Here is a 21,744-nt window from a genome sequence, read left to right on the forward strand (position 1 = left end):
CAGTTCTCACATATTTAAGCCAATCACACCAGCCATACCATTGAGGGCTCATTCACCAGACATCCAATGAAGCATGAAAAGAGGATTCAGTCATGCCCTTCTGCTATTTACGCTGGTCGAACTGAACAGTCACTCATTACGCATAAATCACACATTTAAAAGGGACAGATTCCAGGTTAGTAGCTGTGAATATTTTAATGTTTAACAGAAAGGAACTCTTGTGACATCTTGAAGACTAACAGATTTATTGCAGCACACACTTTCAGAGTGAAGCGGAAGCTGGCTTGTGCTATAAGCCAGGCCTAGATCCTGCATGGCCTGCTGGGTGGCCAACCAGGCAGCCCTGTTGGGGACTGTAGTGCTTGCCATCTGTATGGGGAGATATGGGTTTTCCCCAGTGGTCCACAGCATCAAGTTCATGGCGTCAGCAAGCCATGGGGGCCAGCTCTGCCCTGCATCTCCCATGGCCTCACCAGGAATGGCATAGGGATTGCATTCATGTCATCAAGCCACAATCTATCCATTACGCAGTGACTTCAACAATCTTGTGCCAGTTGTAACATTACAGTGCTGCTAAGCAAAGTAGTCACACACCACTGACGTTGGCACTGTGGGGGACCCTACAAAATAAGTCATGGCCTGCTAGGAAAGAGTGATGATGATGGTACCACTTGGCAGCCATTCCTATCATCACTCTGTGTCGCCATGTATCGGTACTGTGATGTGGTTTCAGAAGACAATCTCCCTGTGGGGTTAAGTGGGCCAAACCTAGTCATTAGGAACAGGTTCCGGGGACTGTGACTTCTTGGGGGAGCCCAGGACTACAGTCAGAGTTGCTGGTACACAGCAATGTTAAGCAACATGTTAAATGCAATAAGACCTGTGCCACCATGGTGAGATACCTCATCAGCTGCCCCTCAGTGATGCAAGCACCAGAATTGCTTCTTCAGGTGGCCAAAGACGCATTCCATAATGCATGCCTTACAATATACTTTATTTACATACTGACAGCCAGCGTGGTGTAGTGGTTAAGAGCAGGTGCACTCTAATCTGGAGATCCAGGTTTGATTCCCCGTTCTGCCACTTGAGCTGTGGAGGCTTATCTGGTGATTGAACCAGATTAGTGTGTGCACTCTAATACATGCCAGCTGGGTGACCTTAGGCTAGTCACAGTTCTTTGGAGCTCTCTCAGGTCCTCCCACCTCACAGGGTGTTTGTTGTGGGGGGGGGGGAAGGGAAAGCAGGTAGTGAGCCCCTTTGAGTCTCCTTACAGGAGAGAAAGGGGGGGATATAAATCCAAACGCCTACTCCTCCTCCTTCTATGTGTGGTTCATCCTGTCAGGGTTTTGGGTCAGTCAATATGACCACAATTTTGTAGCCATGATCCCAAATGCAGGCAATTGGGGCCTCATGGTTGGAATAGGCACAGGGAACAAGCCCCCACACCCCTGCCCTCTTTTCCTCTCACCCAGAAGTCAGCTTCTGCTCTCTATCCTTGAAGCAAAAGGATGTTTGAAGTGTGAGGAAGCAAAGATCTAAGCAACGTGGATGTTGCTGAGGAACCAGGCGAGGTTGCCTGTAAATAGGCCCTGGGCATCACAGCTAGCATGGAGCTAAATAGCATCATCTGGTAAACAGAATTTAATTAAGCCTCTTATTAAAAGGAAAGGGCATATTTTTTCTCCAGGCAGTTTTCAGCCCTAAACTTTATGAGAGTTATAACCCCATGATTACTAACCAGTTTGGCTTTCAATGTGCTAAAGCACCATCTAGAACTACTCTCCTGCTTTGCTAATACAGGGACAACCCAATTTGTTCTCTGCTTGGAAGTATTTTGAATTGTGAAATTGATGGGGATGTGTTATAACTCAGTCCATACTGGGGGGGAGCTCTTTTTGCAAAGAAACTATACATTTGAAGGTCCAGTCACAGATACTTGCTGTCAAATGGTGGCAAATGGCAAAAAGTGAGCCAGTATTACTGTTGGTGAAAAAATATAGTTAGCAGAGTAAATGATCACAGACGCTGCTGGTTAGCTTAAATAAAGTTAACTAAGAAAAATAGAAGGGAAGGGTAACATGGTAGAAAACAATAAAATAGTCCTCTCTAAGATGAACTTCACGCTGCTTTCTACATTGTGAGAAAGTATGACTCTGACTGAGAACAGTTATTAAATAGATGCTCTCTTTAACTTCAGTTCTAGGCAACAAGGATTCTGCGTTACTTGATAGCTGACAAACATTTATTTGTTCAGACAATTTGCATGGCTCCTCTCCAGACCTGCTCAAGTGGGCTCACAATGATAAATCAAACCAACACACACAATACAAATACATTATAACAATAAACACCTAATAAAATCCAATTCAATGATAATCAAACATACCAATAAAATCCACTACTAAAAGCAAGACACATTCTTGCACTCAAAACAGCACAGCAGTCTAAAATGATATGAATGAAACAATCGTCAGGCTAGCAGCAGACTGTCAAACAGCTGGAACCCCGTTGTTAAAAGCTTCCATAGCATCACCTTGACCATCTGGACTCGAGCATTTCCAGTCGCCAAAGAAACCTGCACTTCTTGTTTTAGACTAGTAACTGAGACTGTTTTGATTACCATCCCCAGGATAAACTCAACAATAGATATTTGGGCATCATGAATGCTTATGAAATCTTCAGCATTGAGAAAGCAGTCCAAACCAGTTAAGAAAAACATCTGATTGCGGCATCACATGTACTTCAAAACAAAGCAGTTGCAGCATCACAAGTATTTCATCCATTCAGGGTCAATTTGGGCAATGTTTTCAGTTTAATGCCAGTGAGTTGTAGTGACTGCAGTGTTGAATTAGGATCTGGGTTTAAATCCTTGCTTGCTGGGTGATTTTGGCCTGGCCAGACACTCTCTTACTCTGTAGAGCAAATACAGGAGAGAAGAACGATGTAAACCTTGGGGGATGGGGTGTCAGTGGAGTGGAAGCTGAGATACAAATTGAACATGTTCTGCAAATAAGGAAGCAGAAACATATTTTAGAACTGTGTGCAGTGCGATTTGAAACAGTGCAGCTTGTGAGGAGAGAAAGGATGCATCTGCAAACCTCTGTTCTCAAACAGTGGTGGCCTTCTCTAGCAAGAAATCCCTTCACTTTTATTCCAATGCAACTGAACTAGCAGCATGGAAGTGCTTTCCAGCTGAACATATAATTGGTTTTAATTCTAGCAAACCTGAGCACTGTGGAGAATGGAACCAGGTCAAGGAAACTGTTCACAAATTCGCCACCCACAGATTACAACTCTTTCAGCAGTGAATCCCAAAATAACAAAAGGAATGGGGACCTGAATCAGACATGCTATCCAGATTTCACCTGCAACTCTGAGCCAGGCAGCTGCTGCTACTCCTGCTTACAATCTTGGTCTTTCCTTTCTCACATAGCTCCATGCCAGGGAGGTCTTGAAACCCAACTCAGCTGGTAGATCATTCACACTGATTTTATGAACAAGAACAGAGACTTTGCACTCTAGGGATGATGGCACTTGGTCAATTACCAGAGGGAGTGGCGATGTCACATAACATTGCCTTCTGAGGCACCCTGATTATTCCAGCATTTGCTTGCAAGAAATATTGCCAAATGTCCTTCAAAATTCTCTGTAACATGGAATGAGATCCTACATAGGGGTGGCATTTCCCACAAAACTATTTCTCAGTTCAGCACTATTACTTTGTCAGGTATACTCTGTTTCACATAAAGATGTTGGTTCGGTGTGTTGAGTTGAGGAACAGCAGTTGAGAAAATTTAATGTCCAGTAAGACATAACACTGATTTGGTATGTGTAGTGTGCAATATACAGCAGACCGAACAAGATGGGGGCTCTGCCCATGAAACATGTCAGATTGATTGTACACATTGCAAAGTGTGGATAACATTACATTGAAACCATCTCAGCTAGTGGCCATTGCAACATCCCATGGAAGCGAGTTCCACAAGTTAATTATCTGTGAAGATTAGAAAGTTTCCCCTTTCGTCCTATTTGGTTCTCATAAACAGCATGACAGAGACTGAATAGTAATTCACAAGTGAAAATGGTCTGATTCACACCACCCCGTGTTGCTCTTAGCCTCACCCCTGTGCTGGCGCTGTCAGGTCTGGAACCTTGAAGCAATAAACAAACTCTGTATTATTGATCAGTAGCGTTTCTTGATTGGCATCAAAGCACCAAGCTTGGCAAAGCCAAAGCTGGCTTTTGCTACATGTTTTAATACAATGTGGATCCCCCCCCCTCCCTTTTCCCCAAGGAATGTGAGAAACAGTTAGTTTGGAGCAGAGGCACCCCAAAGTTAGCGATAGATAGAAATAAAGCCACCTGGCATCCTACCCCCACAGCACAGCAGAAACAACCCTATTTCCCATGGGACTAGCGTGTCAGGGGTAAGCCTCATTATCTAATCGGCATGTGAAGCCATAAAGCAAAGATAAAGGAAAGAATGTCCCAGAATAGCAGCAATAACATATAGCCGGCTGGTTATATATATCTTGTAGCGAGGTAGTTACATATATCTTGTAGCAGTCATATTTAGGAATGCATCTCAATCACTAGATACAATCCCCCTGACACTAGCCCATTTCTTGTGGCAATGAACTGGGCGGGAACGGGACAAAGCGACTGCGGTGCCCCAAGACCCTTATTATTGAATTTAGCAGCAGCGAATTAACAGGACGTATTCCTCCTAAACACAACTGAACAAAATTTCTGCAAGCAATTCAGAGGCTCCAGTAAGCAGCTGCCAGGCGTCAAGATGGCGGGCAGTAAGAACCCGGAGAGGCTCATGCCCCACTCGTGATGCCATCGGGGCGCGTCAGGAAGGGGGCGGTGCTTGCCCTTGGGAATGTCCCCGTTTGGTCTATATCTGGCAGTGCAACGGCGAGAGCTGCGGCAACAGAAGCACGTGGATTCCTCATGGGTTTGCTTGTACCGGGACTGGCGGTGAGTGGCAGCCGGTAAAGACGGTCCCTTCCCTATAATGGGGCTCAGGCCGTTCCTCATCTCTTTAGCTAGCCCCGAACGCCTAGCATGCGGCACGCGCTCAGAGGCACTCTTGTTTCTCTTCGTTTTTGCTGCATGATGTGCCGGGATAATGGAGCTCCGATCGTCTTCCCAACACAGAGACCATTTCTTTTCTCATGCGGCGTCCCCGGCGAGGTTCTTTCCCTCCACCCCCACTCTCAGCATAGACTCGATTGGGGCCCCAAACCAAAACTTGTGATCGGATTGCAAGATTAGCTTGGCGGCGATTGTAGTTTTGTTGGCTGGAGGTACTGATCTAGGCGAAGAGGAAGAGAGCATCACAAAAGCATACTTTTATAACGAAAATAAACGGCCCTGGGTTTTTTTTTAAGTACCCGCAGCTGACACACAAGAGCTATGATCTCCACTCCATGTCACCTCCCATGAAAGCAAAGCATGCAGCTAAACCACCTCACCTGAACAGCACCGGGAGGGTGGTGATGTCAAAAGTGGTACCACAGCTTGTTGCTAACCTGGCCTTTGGTGCTGCAAACTTGGCACGTGTGAAAAGTGTGGATTTGACTAGTCTGTGATTAGGGTTCAGTATATATTTTTAAAATTTGTCTAGAAGAACCCAAATCTGTTGAGGCAGTTCTTAATCTCTTGAGGCAGTTCCTAAATATATCTATTTAGCTGGCAGAAACGGTTGCCATCGGTGAACTTTGTTGTCTACCACAAGTATTACCTAACATCAGAATACTGTGGCTTTAGCAGATCAGTGACAGAAAGTCCATAATTCAATAGGTGCAGCTTTTGAATGGGAGCTATCCACCTTTCCGACTCCTGAAAGCACAGACCTTTTGTTATTAAGGGCAGCATTGTTTCCTGTTTTGATATGAAATCACATGCTAGTTGGCAGCAAGTGTTGATCCTCCAGCACTCCCATAGTTAAGGGGCGAACTGGCTCCTCTCCCTGTCTCCTGCCGCCAATGTAAGAACTATCCGTCTTCCACTTAGGTTGCCTGAAGCCAAGTTACACAGTATACTCTGTTCCCAAAACAGCTGGCCCTGCTGATACAGCATGCTGGAAAGTTGCTGAACTCTTAGCTTGGTTACTGAGAACTTTGAAGATGAAAATGACCCTCTCATCTGCTTTGCCTGAGAGTTGTGGTTGGAACCCATCTCCAGGGTTTTGCATTGGAGGCTCAACTCTGGAACCTTCTTTTAATCTCTAGCATCACTTTGCTCATATGATACATGGGATAATCTGGCACTGAGAGAAGAGGAATAGAAGAAGAGTTTTGGATTTATATCCCACCTTTCCTTTCTGTAAGGAGACTCAAGGTGGCTTACAAGCTCCTTTCCCTTCCTCTCCCCACAACAGACACCTTGTCAGGTAGGTGGGGCTGAGAGTTCCAAAGAACTGGGACTAGCCCAACGTCACCCAGCAGGGATGTAGGTGTGTGTAAACACATCTGGGAGAACAGATGTGTCTTTCTCTTGCTTTTAAGTAATTATAGCCTTGGCATGATACTCAGTCTGAAGAGTTGGCTTTCTGGCTTAAAGAAAACTCTGGAGCCCTGGCAAATTTTTAAAAAGTGAGGAATGCTCTAACTAGCCCCCAATCAATACAGAGAGATTTCTGGAAAAAAGTAATGCCTGGGTGGGCCCACTCAAAACTAAGGATAGTGTTGCTGGGACTGCAACTTTCATGTTTCCTTGGGTAAAAGATGCTGGGCCGTTCTTTTTGCCATCTTTGCGCAGGTGAAATTATGTGTCTTGTCAAAGCGGGAGAGTGGAAATGTGACTGTCAATCAACTTGTACAGCCATCCACTGAGTCAGAAATCTAGTACAAGTATGTTTAGAATTGCTTTCTGTTTCCATATTTGCACAACAACAATAGGAGGAGAAGAGCTGGAAAGCATTTTAAGTGATAGGTGGATTTAGTTTAAGAAACTGTTTCTTGGCTTGAGCCATGCCTGGGATAACAGCAGCCCCCTCCCACATCTAGGCGGCAAGCCTTGTGCAGTATAGAGGACACTGCAACATTTATGGCATAACAAGGATGAAAAAGGGATTGTGGCCACTTGTGGAGGTGGGTTTAGATATGGGAAATTTCCAGGGCCACTGTGACCCTTGGTGAGTCACAATCGCCCAGCTTGACCTTCCTCATATGAAGTTATGGCTGTGAGACTAAAACTTTGCACTTATGCCCTTGAATGAAGGGCAAGAATCTACAGAAATTATCAGGGGAAAACCATCAGGCAGAGGGCACTGGGTAATGTCTGGAATCTAGCTCATGTGTTTGCAGAATGTTCTCTCAGATCACATATGAGTGTTCTCTGCTGGATGGAGATAAGCTGAATTGGGCTGATTGTGAGGCACAGAGTGGCCATGGAACAAAAGGAACATTTCAGCAACAAAGGAGTAGCCCAGTTGCAGGCAATAGAACTCAGGGAGCAAAGGGGGGGGGGAGCAAAGTGGAAAGGGTTTTTTTGTTTGTTTTGCAAATAGTAAGTTTGCTGATGAGTGGCCACACACACCTTTCCAGCATCCCCCCCCCCCCCCCGAAGCCCTGCATCCTTCCCTTGGACAAAGAGGGCCCTACATGGGAAAGGCAGACTGGAAAGAGACTCACCATGGTGTCGCTGCTCTGTGATTGCACAGCAGATATAAAAGTCGAACCCTCCCCCCCCCCCCCCCGCTTTCCCTAGTGGGTTGCACAGAAAAAGGACTTTAGGTAAAGGGGCATTCTCAGCTTCTGGCCAAGGTCGTCATTTGCATTGCTTCAAAAGGAAAGATGGGGTCAGGACAGGAGTGCCTGCTCAGAAGAGGGCCCTTCTCAAAGTCTCTCATTTAATCTGCCTTCCCTTATCTTTCCTTCTTTTCATGGGGCCCCGGCAGGTCCTAACAAGCCCTTTCTTGCTTTCCTGTGCCAAATCAATTCCTTAATCCAAGCAACTATGTTCTCAATATTCCTGGAGTCAAGAGCAATGTTCCTGCTTCAAGGATAGAGAGTAGGTACAAGAGCAACTTTCCTGTTCTTGCTTCAAGGATAGAGAGTAGGTACAAGAGCAACTTTCCTGTTCTTGCTTCAAGGATAGAGAGTAGGTACCCCCTACTCTCCCCCAGAATCTGCTAGTCTTCTCCTGCCTGCCCCTACCTCCATCTGTATTGCTAATGGCCTGATGACTCACTTCAGCAAAAGATAAGCGCTGAAAAGGCTGCTCTTCCTCCTACCCTTCTGCTTGGATGTTTAATCTCCCAGTTTTGTTCTGTTTTGCTTTGATATGTTGAGGTTTTGTGAGCAATATGATTGGTCATTAAGGGAAGGTTTCTGACAGCTGAGCTTGCACACTAGGCAAGTGAATGCCCAGAGAATCTCAGGGGTGGGGGTGGGGGACGCTGTGCTGTATAGCAGAAATAAACAGACATCTTGTGGCACCTTAAGGACTAACAAGGGCTGAATTCTAACAGGAAGCATTCCTGGACTGGAGCCCATTTTGTCAGATAAATATAGTGGATCCTCACTAGGGAAATGTACAAATATATGAAATCTGGGAAGAAAAAAGATTGTAAACAGCAGGGCCAAGGGGCTATGAAATTTAGGAAACACCAAATGGGATGTAATGATGAGTAATGCAGAAAAATACAGACCGCTTCAATGTGTTGTCAAAGCATTTAATGGCTGGAACTAACTGGCTGTTGTTGGTTTTCTGGCTTTGTGGCCGGGATCTGGTTGTTTTTGCTTCTATCATTTCACCTGTATCTCTGGCTGGCATCCTCAGAGGTATAGAATAAAAGCTCCTGAAACAACTTATGAGGCAAAGAGTATATACAATCAATCCAGCTTTCTCAGTCAAAATCATACAGTCAGTATTGGTGAAACAAAAAAGAAAGTACAATGAGGTAAGCTAGACCCCTAAAAGGTGCAAATAGTCAAACTAGCTCCTTCAGTCACTTTCTATATAACTAATAGTCAGTATATGATTATAAGTAGTCAGAATGAGACAACCGGTATAAACAATCTGGTTTCGCAGGGAACCACCAAGCCCCTTCTTCAGCTTTTAGACATGTACTCATTATTCTGTTGCTTCCTCAGTCTTTAGGAAATCAGGCAAGCCAAATGTATCTTTGTCTTTCTTTAAAACTAGCACACCTTAAGGCTCACCTCATTGTACTTTCTTTTTGCCTGTTTCACCAATATTGACTGTATGATTTTGACTGAGAAAGCTGGATTGATTGTATATTCCCTTGTGGTGCTAACTTACCTCGTAAGTTCTTATAGGAGCTTTTATTCTTTGCTTGTAATATTGTGTTCAGTCTGTATTGTGGGACCGATTTATGGAGAAGTCGATCTGTGGCTTCCAATCTTGATCCTCCTTGATCTGAGATTGCAAATGCCTTAGCAGACCAGGTGCTCAGGAGCAGCAGCAGAAGGCCATTGCTTTCACATCCTGCATGTGAGCTCCCAAAGGTATCTGGTGGGCTGCTATGAGTCGCAGAGTGCTGGACTAGATGGACTCTGGTCTGATCCAGCAGGCTCTTTCTTATGTTCCCCAAACCCTCAAAAACACACACCAGATAAGGATTGAGCTTTAAGGATAACTCCCACAAAAAACAGAGCTCACCTTTTCCTCACTGTCTTTTCCCCTGGTGTCAGAGAGTAGCCTGTGGTTTTGTTTCAGTATAGCTGCACTGCGTTCATGTCCAGTGAGTTTAGAACTATTTTTGTTGATGTTGTTTCCTTGTTACACTAAACTCACCTTTTGTATCTTCAGGGGTATGTCACATCTAACCACGATATACCTCCAAAGGTGTTAGCCATAGATGTGGACAAAACGTCAGGAGCAAAAACTGCCTAACCGCAGCCACACAGCCTGAAAAACCCATAACAGCCAATACAGAGACCATTCACAGTAGCAGTCGTTCTCAATATCATAGATTTTTTCATTTTGTGAAACTGAATTGCTACATTTCTCAGATAGTTTGGGTATTGCAAAATATGCTTGTTTGTTTGTTTGTTTATTATATTGGATTTCGTAGACCGCCTCATCCCCAAAGGCGGTTTCTGTTTAGATCAGTTCTGCATTTGCTTCTTTGCTAGCGAGCTGAACCAGGAGAACTCTTCCTTCGTTTGTGTCATTTTGGACTTTAAGACAGTGGCCCTTGGCCCTTTCTTGATTAAATGTCAGGACAGCTCCCAACACTCCTGTGTTAATAAGTGCTATCTGTGCAACAAAGTGAACATAAAAAGAGGGCAGAATAACAAAAATTTAAATCTTATGGTTTGATTTTTCATTTGGCTTGGAATGTGAATGGTTTGCCAGATACAAGTTTTGGTAAGGGGTTTTCCTTACTTTTCTTGGCTTGGCTTTCTTGGGCAGCGCCTCCTCAACGAATCATACTAATCTACATTTCCAATGCACGTGGGATCCTCAGTTAAACCAATGTACATGATGAGAGAGTTGTGGGTCCGTTTCTCACTGATAAAGTTGGGTTCATCACAAGCAGATTCTGTTGGGTAACGAATACACTAAGTTAAAATCGGAGTTGCAACAGAAGAGCAGATCCAGCATAACCAGCTACTGAACAAAGCATGACTGCAGATTCATGTAGACACATTCAGATATTTTGCCCAAGGGAGAGACTTATGCTGTGCTCTCTGGCAGGGAAAGAGAGATCTGTAGGAGCCCTCTGTGCTTTGCATGTGGTCCACATGGGATGGCTGGAGTATATGCCTGCCTGCCTGCAGACATGTTCTGTTGGCAGCTGCTGTTTCAAATGCGCCCTGCTGATCATGCTGAGCTGCCACTTTCAGAGCATCTAAATTGGCCTGCTCTCTTTCCTTCTGCTCCTTGCCACTGGCTTTATTCTGTGGATTGCTCCCTGTCCCTTCCCTATGCATGGCTCTCTTTGCAAGGGCTTTGGAAGTGCCTGCAGATCCATGGCTTTCCAGATTTTGCTCTGCCCTTTCCCCCCCCCCCCCTCACCTCACACCCATAAACCTTTCTCTCTACCAGTGCCCTAGACTAAGCTGGCCTGAGGAGAGTTCCTTTGGCATGTGTGGTGTGCTTGCATGCTTTTCTGGTTGTTGCGTGGAAGCAAGTTCCTTTTCTATGGCCCCATGGCCAGATACACACTTACATCCTCTGTGCTCTTGCAAGAATCCTTGGGTTGCCCCCCTTTCTATGACAGGTTCTTATACTGTTGTCCTTAGACACCAGCAGACATTTAATTTGGTGGTACAATCTTCATGAGAAGGACTTGTAGCAACCGTCTGATCTTTTCTTTCTTTTGTTTACTTTCAGATCTCTTCTAAGCTATTTTAAGCCATTTTAAACTATTCCACCTGAGTGGCAGAGGCTTATCAGATGTGTTTCTGCACTTCTACATTCCTGCTGGGTGATCTTGGGCTAGTTACATTTCTTCAGAACTCTCTCAGCCCCACCTACCTCACAAGGTGTTTTTTGCGGGGAGAGGAAGGGAAAGGAACTTGTAAGCCACCTTGAGTCTCCTTACAGGAGAGAAAGGTGGGGTATAAATCCAAGCTCCTCCTCCTCCTCCTCCTCCTTCTTCTCCTTCTCCTCCTCCTCCTCCTCCTCCTCCTCCTCCTCCTCCTTCTTCTTCTTCTTCTTCTTCTTCTTCTTCAGATCTTGCGACCCCTCCCCCCCCCCATGTAGCTGGAGCACAGATTTGGCAACTGTCTGCAGGCGGGGTCCCCCCCAGAGGGGAGTGGTCAACAGCTGAGAATGTCTCCCTGCTGGCTAATTTATACACATGCACACACACTCTAGTTTCCTTTTTGCTGGGTACCCAAAACTGCTTACAGTATTGTTCTCTCATCTTTCATTTTTGTTACCCTCCCAATGACAACTCGGTAAGGTAGTTTAGGCTGAGTTTTTGTGACTAGCTCAAGCCTATCTAATCCGCTTCCTTATTCAGAATAGAAATTCAGAACCTGGATCTCCCAAACTCTAGTCTGACATTCTAAGCAGTACACCAGCATCAAGCATTACACACTGTACCATTGATAGCGTAGTTTATTTAAGGCTGGGATGGAAAATCCTTGTGTTTTCACCCTTTTGGTCATATAGTGTATAACTCCCCCAAGTGATTTGTGCTACCTAAAAAACATAAAATTCCCTTTAAAAATAAATAAAACACCTTTCAACTGAAAGCCATAAAATAAATACACCTATGAGAAGATATATGGGGTGGGTAGAGGGGGGAACAAAAAAAGAGAACATGATTTTGAAATACTGAAGTCAAAAGTAGAACAAATATAGTTTTTTTAAAAGTACAAATGCAGCAAATGCAGCAACATACAGAGGTCCCTTCCGCACCCGCAAAATAATGCGTTTTCAAACCACTTTCCCAACTGTTTGCAAGTGGATTTTGCCATTCCGCACAGCTTCAAAGAGCACTGAAAGCAGTTTGAAAGTGCATTATTCTGCATGTGCGGAATGAGCCAGACATACAAATGTAGCAAGGGACTGGACCACTTTTCAGTCTGCAACCTGTCATTCCCATCCCAGAGCATTCCAGAGCAGAGATGAGTCTGAGATGAGCTGGGGCTGGTTGGCCTGCTTCTCCTGTCTCCTGGGCAGCTGGCAGGCCCTTGCCTAGACCTCCCTTTAAACATCCACAGCTCCTTTGATCCAACTGCTTGGTCTCCTCTTGACCTTCCCCTAAGTTCTTCCACTACAGTGATAAAGTTATTTCACTACAGTGATCACTAACTACTTGAAATCCAGTCACCATTTCTTCTCCTTTGAAAGATAATGTTTTGGTTATTCTTAACAACGTACAGGCCTTACTTGTGTGTAGGGAAGGGCTTGTTTTGAGATGCACCGTGTAGCATTTCTTTATGCTGCAATGGAGTAGGCCAGTGTGTTATAGGATAGTTAAAGCAGGAAGAAGGAGCTAAGTCTCAGCTCTCCCCCCACCTCCCCAGTTAGGTCTCAGATTGGGGTTTCCAGGGCTGTATATGAGATGTAAGCTGGTTTATCACATCCTATGGGGATTCATGTTCTGATGCCAGGCAGAGACAACATATTACAGTGATTGAGTGTCAAGCTAGGTCTGAGGAACTCTTGGTTTAAATCCCCTTCCTGTTACGAAGCTCACTGTGTGACCTTGAACCAAGAATTCTCTCTTGACTCAACCTGTCTCAGAGTGAAATAGTATTCTAAGTTGAGGTCCTTGGAGAATGGGCTTTAAAGATCAATAAGTAAGAAGGTTCTAAGTAAATGTAAGGGTTCTTATTTTGATGTGCTACTTTTCCACATGCAGGGGGGTTTTTTTTGGTATGGAGAAGCATTCATTAAGTGAGCTGCCCACTTGTCGCCTGAAGTGGACACACATTTACCATATTTTCAGAGCGTCTTTATTGGAAGTGCCATGCGTGGACTGCTAACAACACATTCCAGTGTGTGTCTTGGCATGGCTCAGCCGGGGACAAGGTGTTGCCATGCTTGGAAAATTAATCTGGCGGCACCCCATGCTGATCTCTGTGAGCAGATCTGCTCTTGGGCTGTACCGACTATATTGTTTGGCCTAGTCCCTGTTTCTTTGGCCAGGAAGCCAGGGCAGACCACTGTCAAAGTCCACCTTGTCCTGCTGTGGAGACTTTTCCATTTAGGGCTAGATCCAGTAAAGGGCAAGAACTGCTTTGAGCCTGAAAGGGTTATGTTTGGCTGACACCAGCACTACTTGGGGCCCAGCCAGTGCTTCTTGGGTCGAAAAGACTTTCCTTCAGCTGGCTCGCAGTCCTTGAGACTTGGAGATTGGCGGCAGCCAAGTGAAGGTCGGTTTTCTCCTGCGTTCAGACTTTTTGGGAAATATAAGGAGAATGCTCTCTTAAGCAGTCTCTCATATTGTCTCCTTCCTCTCTTTCAGACTAGTTCCTCTTAATCATGACAGAGAAAAGAGATTCCTGGACGTTGCCAATTCGTTCAGTGCATTTGTGATGGGATGGAGTCCGCATTGGCAGGGGCGAACTGAATGGCTGAAGCAGGTGCCTCGGTGAAAATTCTGTGTAACCTTCCTGGAGTAATGGGTGCTTCCCCCAAGATCCAGTGATGGATAGGATCCAGTGACCAGCGCAACCCGATTCCTCAACAGAGGGCACTTTCTCAAGAAGCGGCCCCAGTGGTGTCGTCGCCAAAATGAAGTTTGGCATAACAGACTATGTCATTTTTGTGCTACTGCTGGTGTTCTCAGCAGGAATTGGGCTCTTCTATGCACTTAGTGGTGGGAAGCAGCGCACAGTCCAGGAATTTCTGCTGGCCAATCGCAGTATGACCTTCTTGCCAGTGGCACTCTCCTTGCTTGCCACATTCCAATCTGCTGTAGCCATCCTAGGTGTCCCCTCTGAGATCTATCGCTTTGGTACTGAGTACTGGTTCCTCGGATGCTCATACTTTCTGGGGCTCCTTATCCCAGCTCATGTCTTCATTCCTATCTTCTACCGCCTGCGTCTAACCAGCGCATATGAGGTGAGTGACAGCTTTGGAAGTGGCACTAAGCCTAAGACCGAAGAGGATGCTGGTAGAAGGAAGGATTAGCATCTTAATTAATGAACCACTTAATCTCACATTTTGTCTTCTGCCAGTTGGGCAGAAGAATGCCTACCAAGATTTTTGAAAGCATAGGTTGGCAGAGTCGTAAAGAACGGCTGTTGTTAGTGAGGTGAACAGTAACAGTGTAATTAATCTTTTTTTTTCTGCTGTGGCAACCCCAAAGAAATGGGTCATGCTTTCTTTACTTTTGCTGCTGACTGAGGTGACTTTTCAGTCAGCTGGTCATGCTTTACAAAAGCTCTTTACCCCAACACTAAATAATTTAGTAATAAGATAAATGGTTCCAATTGCAGTGTGTACCCTTGGGTTTGCCATCGCTTATTTCTCTGCATTGTGAGAACTGTCCTTTGATTTGTGCCCTCTGCTACGTGTTCCTTATCTCTTACCAGCCAGAGTAATAGAGAGGCCAGAATTTTTTTCCCATCATGCTGGAAACTGCTGCCTAAGGGAGCAGTTTGGATGAAGAAAATGTGACCGGAGGGATGAGGTTCACACCTGTGTTGCGCTAGAAGAATTGTGCAACAGCTGCAGCTGTGTTTCATTTTAGAAGAAAACATGTTTACGTTGGGAGATCGAGTCCTAAATTTCGCACATAAAGGTGTCACTTTTGTGTGGAAAGCTTTTTGGAAATCTAAATATACTATAGTTGGGTGAGAGGAAGATAGTGTGGGTATGGAGGAAGAGTATGGAAGGGAGGAAGATCTTTTTTGTATCTGTGCCTGGACACTAAGGCTCCAGTATGAGTCATGCAGGTCACATCTCCTGTGCCTCAGTCTTCCCCTTTGTCCTGATCGCTGAAAGATTCCATGCTTCACCCCTCAGTCCTTCTCAAGGGTATATATCCCTTTCTTCCCTCGTGACTTCGCTTTTCTGCCGCTTTGTCCCCCAGTACCTGGAACTGCGCTTTAACAAAGCAGTGAGGATATGTGGAACAGTCACCTTCATCTTCCAAATGGTGAGTACAGAAATGGCATTTGCCTCTCATGGGAGTGCTTTGCCTCTTTAAAAGGGGGAAAAAACCTCTACATGGTGTTCACATGGACATCAAGCTCCTAGTCCTCATTTTTAAGGTTTTCCAGCTGTGGTGAACTGTCTCCTCTCATCTCTTCCTCCCCCCCACCCACCTTTCTCACTCTACCTGAACCTCACTTCTTTTGTCCTCTACTGCTACTCCCATCTTTGTTTCTTCTGCCAAGATTGCAGAATGTGGACTGGAGCAAACTGGAAAGGCAGGCTAACTGAACTATCAAGCTACATGAGAAAAGGCTGATAAAATTGGGTCAGGTGCAGGGACAATCAGAGACTGAACCAGTATAGAGGAGATGCGGATAGGAAGAGTCACAGAAAACTATGCCCTGGCACTTATATTAAGAATTCGTTAGGAATGTGCCCTTATCAGAGCTGTGCCCTTATCAGACCATCCTTAATCCAAATAAGTGAACCATCGTAGCTTGTTTATCTGAAGTGATATGGGACAGAGTGTTTGAGGAATCACTGCTAAAGGATAAAAAAGAGGAAAAGGGTAGAAAGAAAGGAGATAACTAGCAGCAGAGAGAATACCTATTGTACAGGCATCCACGGGAACCCACCACTAACAGCACACCAATGATACCCCCATGATGGCTGTGACCCCTGACATCCCACACCAACCACACACAGAACACAAGGGAACACAGTACCCCCACTGCAGGAAAGGCAGGGCCGTGACCAGTAGGAGGCCTGGAATGAATATGATTTCAGGGAGTTCTGCAGTTGTAGGTTTCCATCTTTCCTGAAACAGTGGTACCTTTTGCCAGGGAGGCACACGACCTCCTAACCACATTGCTCTGGTCGAAGAAACCTGCACTGGATAACCAGTGCCTCTCCTGCACCAAAGGTTCAGGTCTTTGGATATGGGGTTATGAAGCACCGGCTTTTTGCCAGGCAAAGGCGGTCCAGATGTTTGGCCAGCAGCCACGGGACGCACAGCTGCACATTCACAGAACGCATTCCTGATACCTCTTCAATAGCTCCTGGGCAAAAACACCCATATATCAAGCAGACACAATCGGTTTGGTTTTTACTGGCTGGGGATGGGGAGGAGGCAGGGAGCTGACTACTAACAACCCCATCTGCAGCAAAACAGAAGAAGAGGCAAGACGAGGCTTGGTATTTCTTGCTCTGGGTCTGTTCCCTAGCTTCACACTCAACTGAGCACACCACTGAGAGACATGGTGTAGTAGGGCATTCAGGATCACTCAGTGCTGTGGTGTTGAAACTGACCGTGTGTACCAAAGCTGGGAAGACTGTAGAGAGACATGTAGGGCAGTGGAATTGCATAAGTATAGCCTGTTCAGGCCTCCCTTCTTTACTGTACTGGCTGCCCTCTGGCCTGAGCATAGCTGGGTCAAGCATTCTGCAGGGGCAGTGAAGCTGTCTTTCTCCCACAGGTCATTTACATGGGTGTTGTTCTCTATGCTCCAGCACTGGCTCTCAATGCAGGTAAGAAGAAGAAGAAGAGTTTGGATTTATATCCCCCCTTTCTCTCCTGTAGGAGACTCAAACGGGCTTGCAGTCTTTCCCTTCCCCCCCTCACAACAAACACCCTGTGAGGTAGGTGGGGCTGAGAGAGCTCCGAAGAACCATGACTAGCTCAAGGTCACCCAGCTGGCATGTGTTGGAGTGCACAAGCTAAGCTGGTTCACCAGATAATCCTCCACAGCTCAAGTGGCAGAGCGGGGAATCAAACCCGGTTCTCCAGATTAGAGTGCACCTGCTCTTACCCACTACACCACGCTGGTTCTCTCAGAAGGCCCAGTGCCAAGTGCCAGCACAGTTTTTGCATTGGGAGGACCTGTGGGAGAGGCTTGGCTTTGCATGCAGAAGGTCCCAGGTTCAGTCCCCAGCATTTCCAGTTAAAAGTGCCAGGTGATGTGAAAGGTCTGTGCCTGAGGCCCTGGAGAGCTTCTGCTAGTCTGAGTAGACAATACTGGCCGTGATGGGCCAATGAAAGACAGCTTGTTGCGTGTTAGAGCAGGGATGTCGAACATAAGAACATAAGAAAGAGCCTGCTGGATCAGACCAGAGTCCATCTAGTCCAGCACTCTGCTACTCGCAGTGGCCCACCAGGTGCCTTTGGGAGCTCACATGCAGGAGGTGAAAGCAACAGCCTTCTGCTGCTGCTGCTCCTGAGCACCTGGTCTGCTAAGGCATTTGCAGTCTCAGATCAAGGAGGATCAAGATTTGGGTGCTGTGTGGTTTCCGGGCTGTATGGCCGTGTTCTAGCAGCATTCTCTCCTGACGTTTCGCCTGCATCTGTGGCTGGCATCTTCAGATCCTCTTTTCTGCAATCAGGGCGTATTGGGGGGTGGGGTGGCCCTCTACATCAAAGAGAGCATAGTGTCACATAAAATAGACAATGCAGGGGGAGCTGATTCCTCTACAGAAGCACTGTGGATATCAATACCAGGGGTGAAGCATAGTTTAACATTAGGAATATATTATCGTCCCCCTGACCAAAGCGCACAAGAGGATTCTGAGATGGAAAAAGAAATTAGAGAGGCCAACAAAAGCAAAAATGTCGTGGTAATGGGCGATTTTAACTATCCCCATATAAACTGGAAAAATGCATGTTCAGGTCATAATAAGGAGAGAACATTCCTGGATATGCTAAATGACTGTGGCTTAGAGCAGATGGTTGTGGAACCAACCAGGGGAGATGTGATCCTAGATCTAATTCTATGTGGGACCCAGGACCTGGTGCGGGAAGTCAGTGTTGTTGAGCCGATAGGGAACAGCGACCACAATGCTGTCAGATTCAGTATCTCTGCATGCGAACAAGTGACAACTACTAATGTAGTTACATTCGCCTTCAGAAAGGGAAATTTCTCAAAGATGAGGGAGATAGTGCGCAGGAAGCTGAAAGGGAAAATCAAGAGAGTCAAAAATGTCCAAGATGCTTGGAGGTTATTTAAAAACACAGTCTTAAAAGCTCAACTGGAATGTGTTCCACAGGTTAGAAAAGGCAGCGCCCAGTCCAAAAGAAAGCCACCATGGTTAACAAGGGACGTTGAGGAAATTATTAGGGGAAAAAAGATGTCTTTTAGAAAATGGAAGTCCAACTTAACTGATAAAGAATACCAGAGAGAACACAAATGGTGGCAAAAGAGAAGCAAGTTAGCTGTAAGGGAGGCAAAAAAGGATTATGAGGAACGCATGGCTGTGAACATCAAAACCAGCAACAAACAGTTCTTCAAGTACATCAAAAGCAGGAAGCCAGCAAGGGAAGCGGTAGGCCCGTTAGATGACAAAGGAACAAAGGGGGTGCTAAAAGATGACAGGGAGATTGCAGAAAAGCTGAATGAATTCTTTGCATCTGTCTTCACCCAAGAGGAGGTGAGGAAAATTCCTGCACCTGAACCAAGCTTCTTAGGAGGCGAATCCGAGGAACCAACGAAGATAGTGGTAGACAAGGAAGAAGTTCTGGCAGCCATTGATAAACTAAATGCTACCAAATCCCCTGGCCCAGATTGCATTCACCCAAGAGTTCTTAAAGAGCTCAAGCATGAAATTGCTGATCTTCTCACTTTAATATGCAACTTATCCTTGAAATCAGGCTCCATCCCTGAAGACTGGAAGATGGCCAATGTCACACCAATCTTTAAGAAAGGATCTGGGGGGACCCGGGAAATTACAGGCCAGTCAGTTTGACATCTGTTCCTGGTAAATTAGTAGAATGTCATTAAAGATAAAATTATAAAACATGTACAAAAGCAAAACCTGCTGAGAAAGAGTCAGCAGAGGCAAATCCTGTCTTACAAACTTACTAGAGTTCTTTGAGGATGTAAATAGGCATGTGGATAAGGGGGAACCAGTGGACATTGTCTACTTGGATTTCCAAAAGGCTTTTGACAAAGTTCCTCACCAGAGACTATTGAGAAAACTCAGCAATGAAGGAATAAGAGGGGAAGTCCTCCTATGGATTAAAAACTGGTTGAGAAACAGGAAGCAAGAGTGGGTGTAAATGGGAAATTCTCACAATGGAGATGTGGGGAGTGGTGTCCCCCAAGGATCCGTATTGGGACCAGTGCTCTTAACCTATTCATAAATGACCTGGAAGTAGGGGTGGGTAGCGTGGTGGCCAAGTTTGCAGATGATACCAAATTATGTAGGGTGGTGAGAACCACAAAGGATTGCGAGGAGCTCCAAGCGGACCTTGATAAATTAGGTGAGTGGGCTAAGAAATGGCAAATGCAGTTCAATGTAGCAAAATGCAAAGTGATGCACATAGGGGCAAAAAATCCAAACTTCACATACACGCTACAGGGGTCAGTGCTATCAGTCACAGACCAGGAAAGGGATTTGGGCGTCTTAATTGATAGTTCCATGGGAATGTCAACTCAATGTATGGCAGCTGTGAAAAAGGCAAACTCTATGCTGGGGATAATCAGGAAAGGAATTGATAATAAAACTGCAAAGATTGTCATGCCCTTATATAAAGCCGTGGTGCCACCACACTTGGAGTACTGTGTTCAGTTCTGGTCACCACATCTCAAAAAGGATATTGAAGAGATAGAAAAAGTGCAGAGAAGGGCAATGAGGATGATTGAGGGACTGGAGCACCTTCCTTATGAGGAAAGGCTGCAGCGTTTGGGACTCTAGTTTGGAGAGGAGACGTCTGAGGGGGGATATGATTGAAGTCTATAAAATTATGCATGGGGTAGAAAATGTTGACAGAGAGAAATTTTTCTCTCTTTCTCACAATACTAGAACCAGGGGGCATTCATTGAAAATGCTGGGGCGAAGAATTAGAACTAATAAAAGGAAACACTTCTTCACGCAACGTGTGATTGGTGTTTGGAATATGCTGCCACAGGAGGTGGTGATGGCCACTAACCTGGATAGCTTTAAAAGGGGCTTGGACAGATTTATGGAGGAGAAGTCAATTTATGGCTACCAATCTTGATCCTCTTTGATCTGAGATTGCAAATGCCTTAACAGTCCAGGTGCTAGGGAGCAACAGCCGCAGAAGGCCATTGCTTTCACATCCTACATGTGAACTCCCAAAGGCACCTGGTGGGCCACTGCGAGTAGCAGAGAGCTGGACTAGATGGACTCTGGTCTGATCCAGCTGGCTTGTTCTTATGTTCTTATGTTCAATCACACATTGTGTGAAGAAGTGTTTCCTTTTATTAGTCCTAATTCTTCCCCCCAGCATTTTCATGTGGTGCTGGGACCGAATCCAGCCCCTTGAGGAAGCTTATCAGGCCCACAAGCAAGCTGAGGCAACTTCCCCTGCTCCTGCCAAGGCAGCCCCCCCCCCCCCGGCCCAGCCCAACCAAGTCACATTTCTGTCATATCCAGCCCTCATAACTAATGAGTCCTACATCCCTGGCTCAGACGGTCTCTTTTGTTGGGATGGTCTGGGTGGAAAGGTGGATTTTGGGGTTGGGATTCCTGAAGGCATCAACTGAGCAAGGCGCCTGCAGAGGGAGTCAGTGGGGAATGTGGGGATCTGAAAGGACCGGCCTGGGGATTTGTGGCTGTTCTGCTTGGAGGCTCAGTACTGGTTAATAAGGGATGGGGAATGTCATGTACTTGAAGGGAGTCTCGGCTGCAGCCTGGACATGCGAGAACAAGTGGCTGAGCCCCTCCCTGAGGACTCTTTTTTTCTTGGAATGCAGTGACCCATTTTGACCTCTGGGTTGGAGTCCTCGCCGTTGGCTGTGTCTGCATCCTCTACACCACCCTGGTAAGTGTAGACCCAAGGAGGGGAGAGTGAAGCTTGAGCCCATCTGGTCAACATCAGCAGGTGCTCCTATAAGAAACACCTCCCACCCCATGTGCCCAGGTTAGGACTGCTGCTTGCTGACCACTAGTGCGTCCATTGCATAGATTTTATGTCAGCTGCTCCACCAGTAGCTGCTCCAGGACCTCCACCTTCCAGTAGACTGTGCCCTCCTTCCCTTTTCAGGGTGGCCTCAAAGCTGTGATCTGGACAGACGTGTTCCAGACATTTGTCATGTTTGCGGGACAAGTGGCCGTGATCGTGGTTGGAACCATCAAAGTGGGTGGCATCGGTCGCGTCTGGCAGCTGGCAGATGAGCATGGCAAAGTGTCGGGCATCGAGTAAGTGTGAGCTCAGGCTTACCGGATCCTCCATCTTCTGTCCAAGCT

The 21,744-nt window shown here is 46.0% G+C and overlaps 1 protein-coding gene across 1 annotated transcript in view; it reads left to right on the forward strand.

Annotated features, from left to right (window-relative positions):
• The first annotated feature begins 4,869 nt into the window (after positions 1-4,869).
• The window catches only part of SLC5A6 (solute carrier family 5 member 6), a 28,501-nt gene continuing 11,626 nt past the window's right edge, over positions 4,870-21,744 (forward strand). Inside the window, exons 1-6 of the mRNA XM_048515856.1 lie at positions 4,870-4,983; positions 13,907-14,505; positions 15,479-15,544; positions 17,019-17,070; positions 21,252-21,319; positions 21,542-21,696. Of these exons, the coding sequence (XP_048371813.1) occupies positions 14,176-14,505; positions 15,479-15,544; positions 17,019-17,070; positions 21,252-21,319; positions 21,542-21,696 (671 nt within the window). The 5' untranslated portion in view covers positions 4,870-4,983; positions 13,907-14,175. The remainder of the gene's footprint in view (positions 4,984-13,906; positions 14,506-15,478; positions 15,545-17,018; positions 17,071-21,251; positions 21,320-21,541; positions 21,697-21,744) is intronic.

The sequence above is a fragment of the Sphaerodactylus townsendi genome, linkage group LG01, assembly GCF_021028975.2.
Source record: "Sphaerodactylus townsendi isolate TG3544 linkage group LG01, MPM_Stown_v2.3, whole genome shotgun sequence".
Classification (NCBI taxonomy): Eukaryota; Metazoa; Chordata; class Lepidosauria; order Squamata; family Sphaerodactylidae; genus Sphaerodactylus; species Sphaerodactylus townsendi.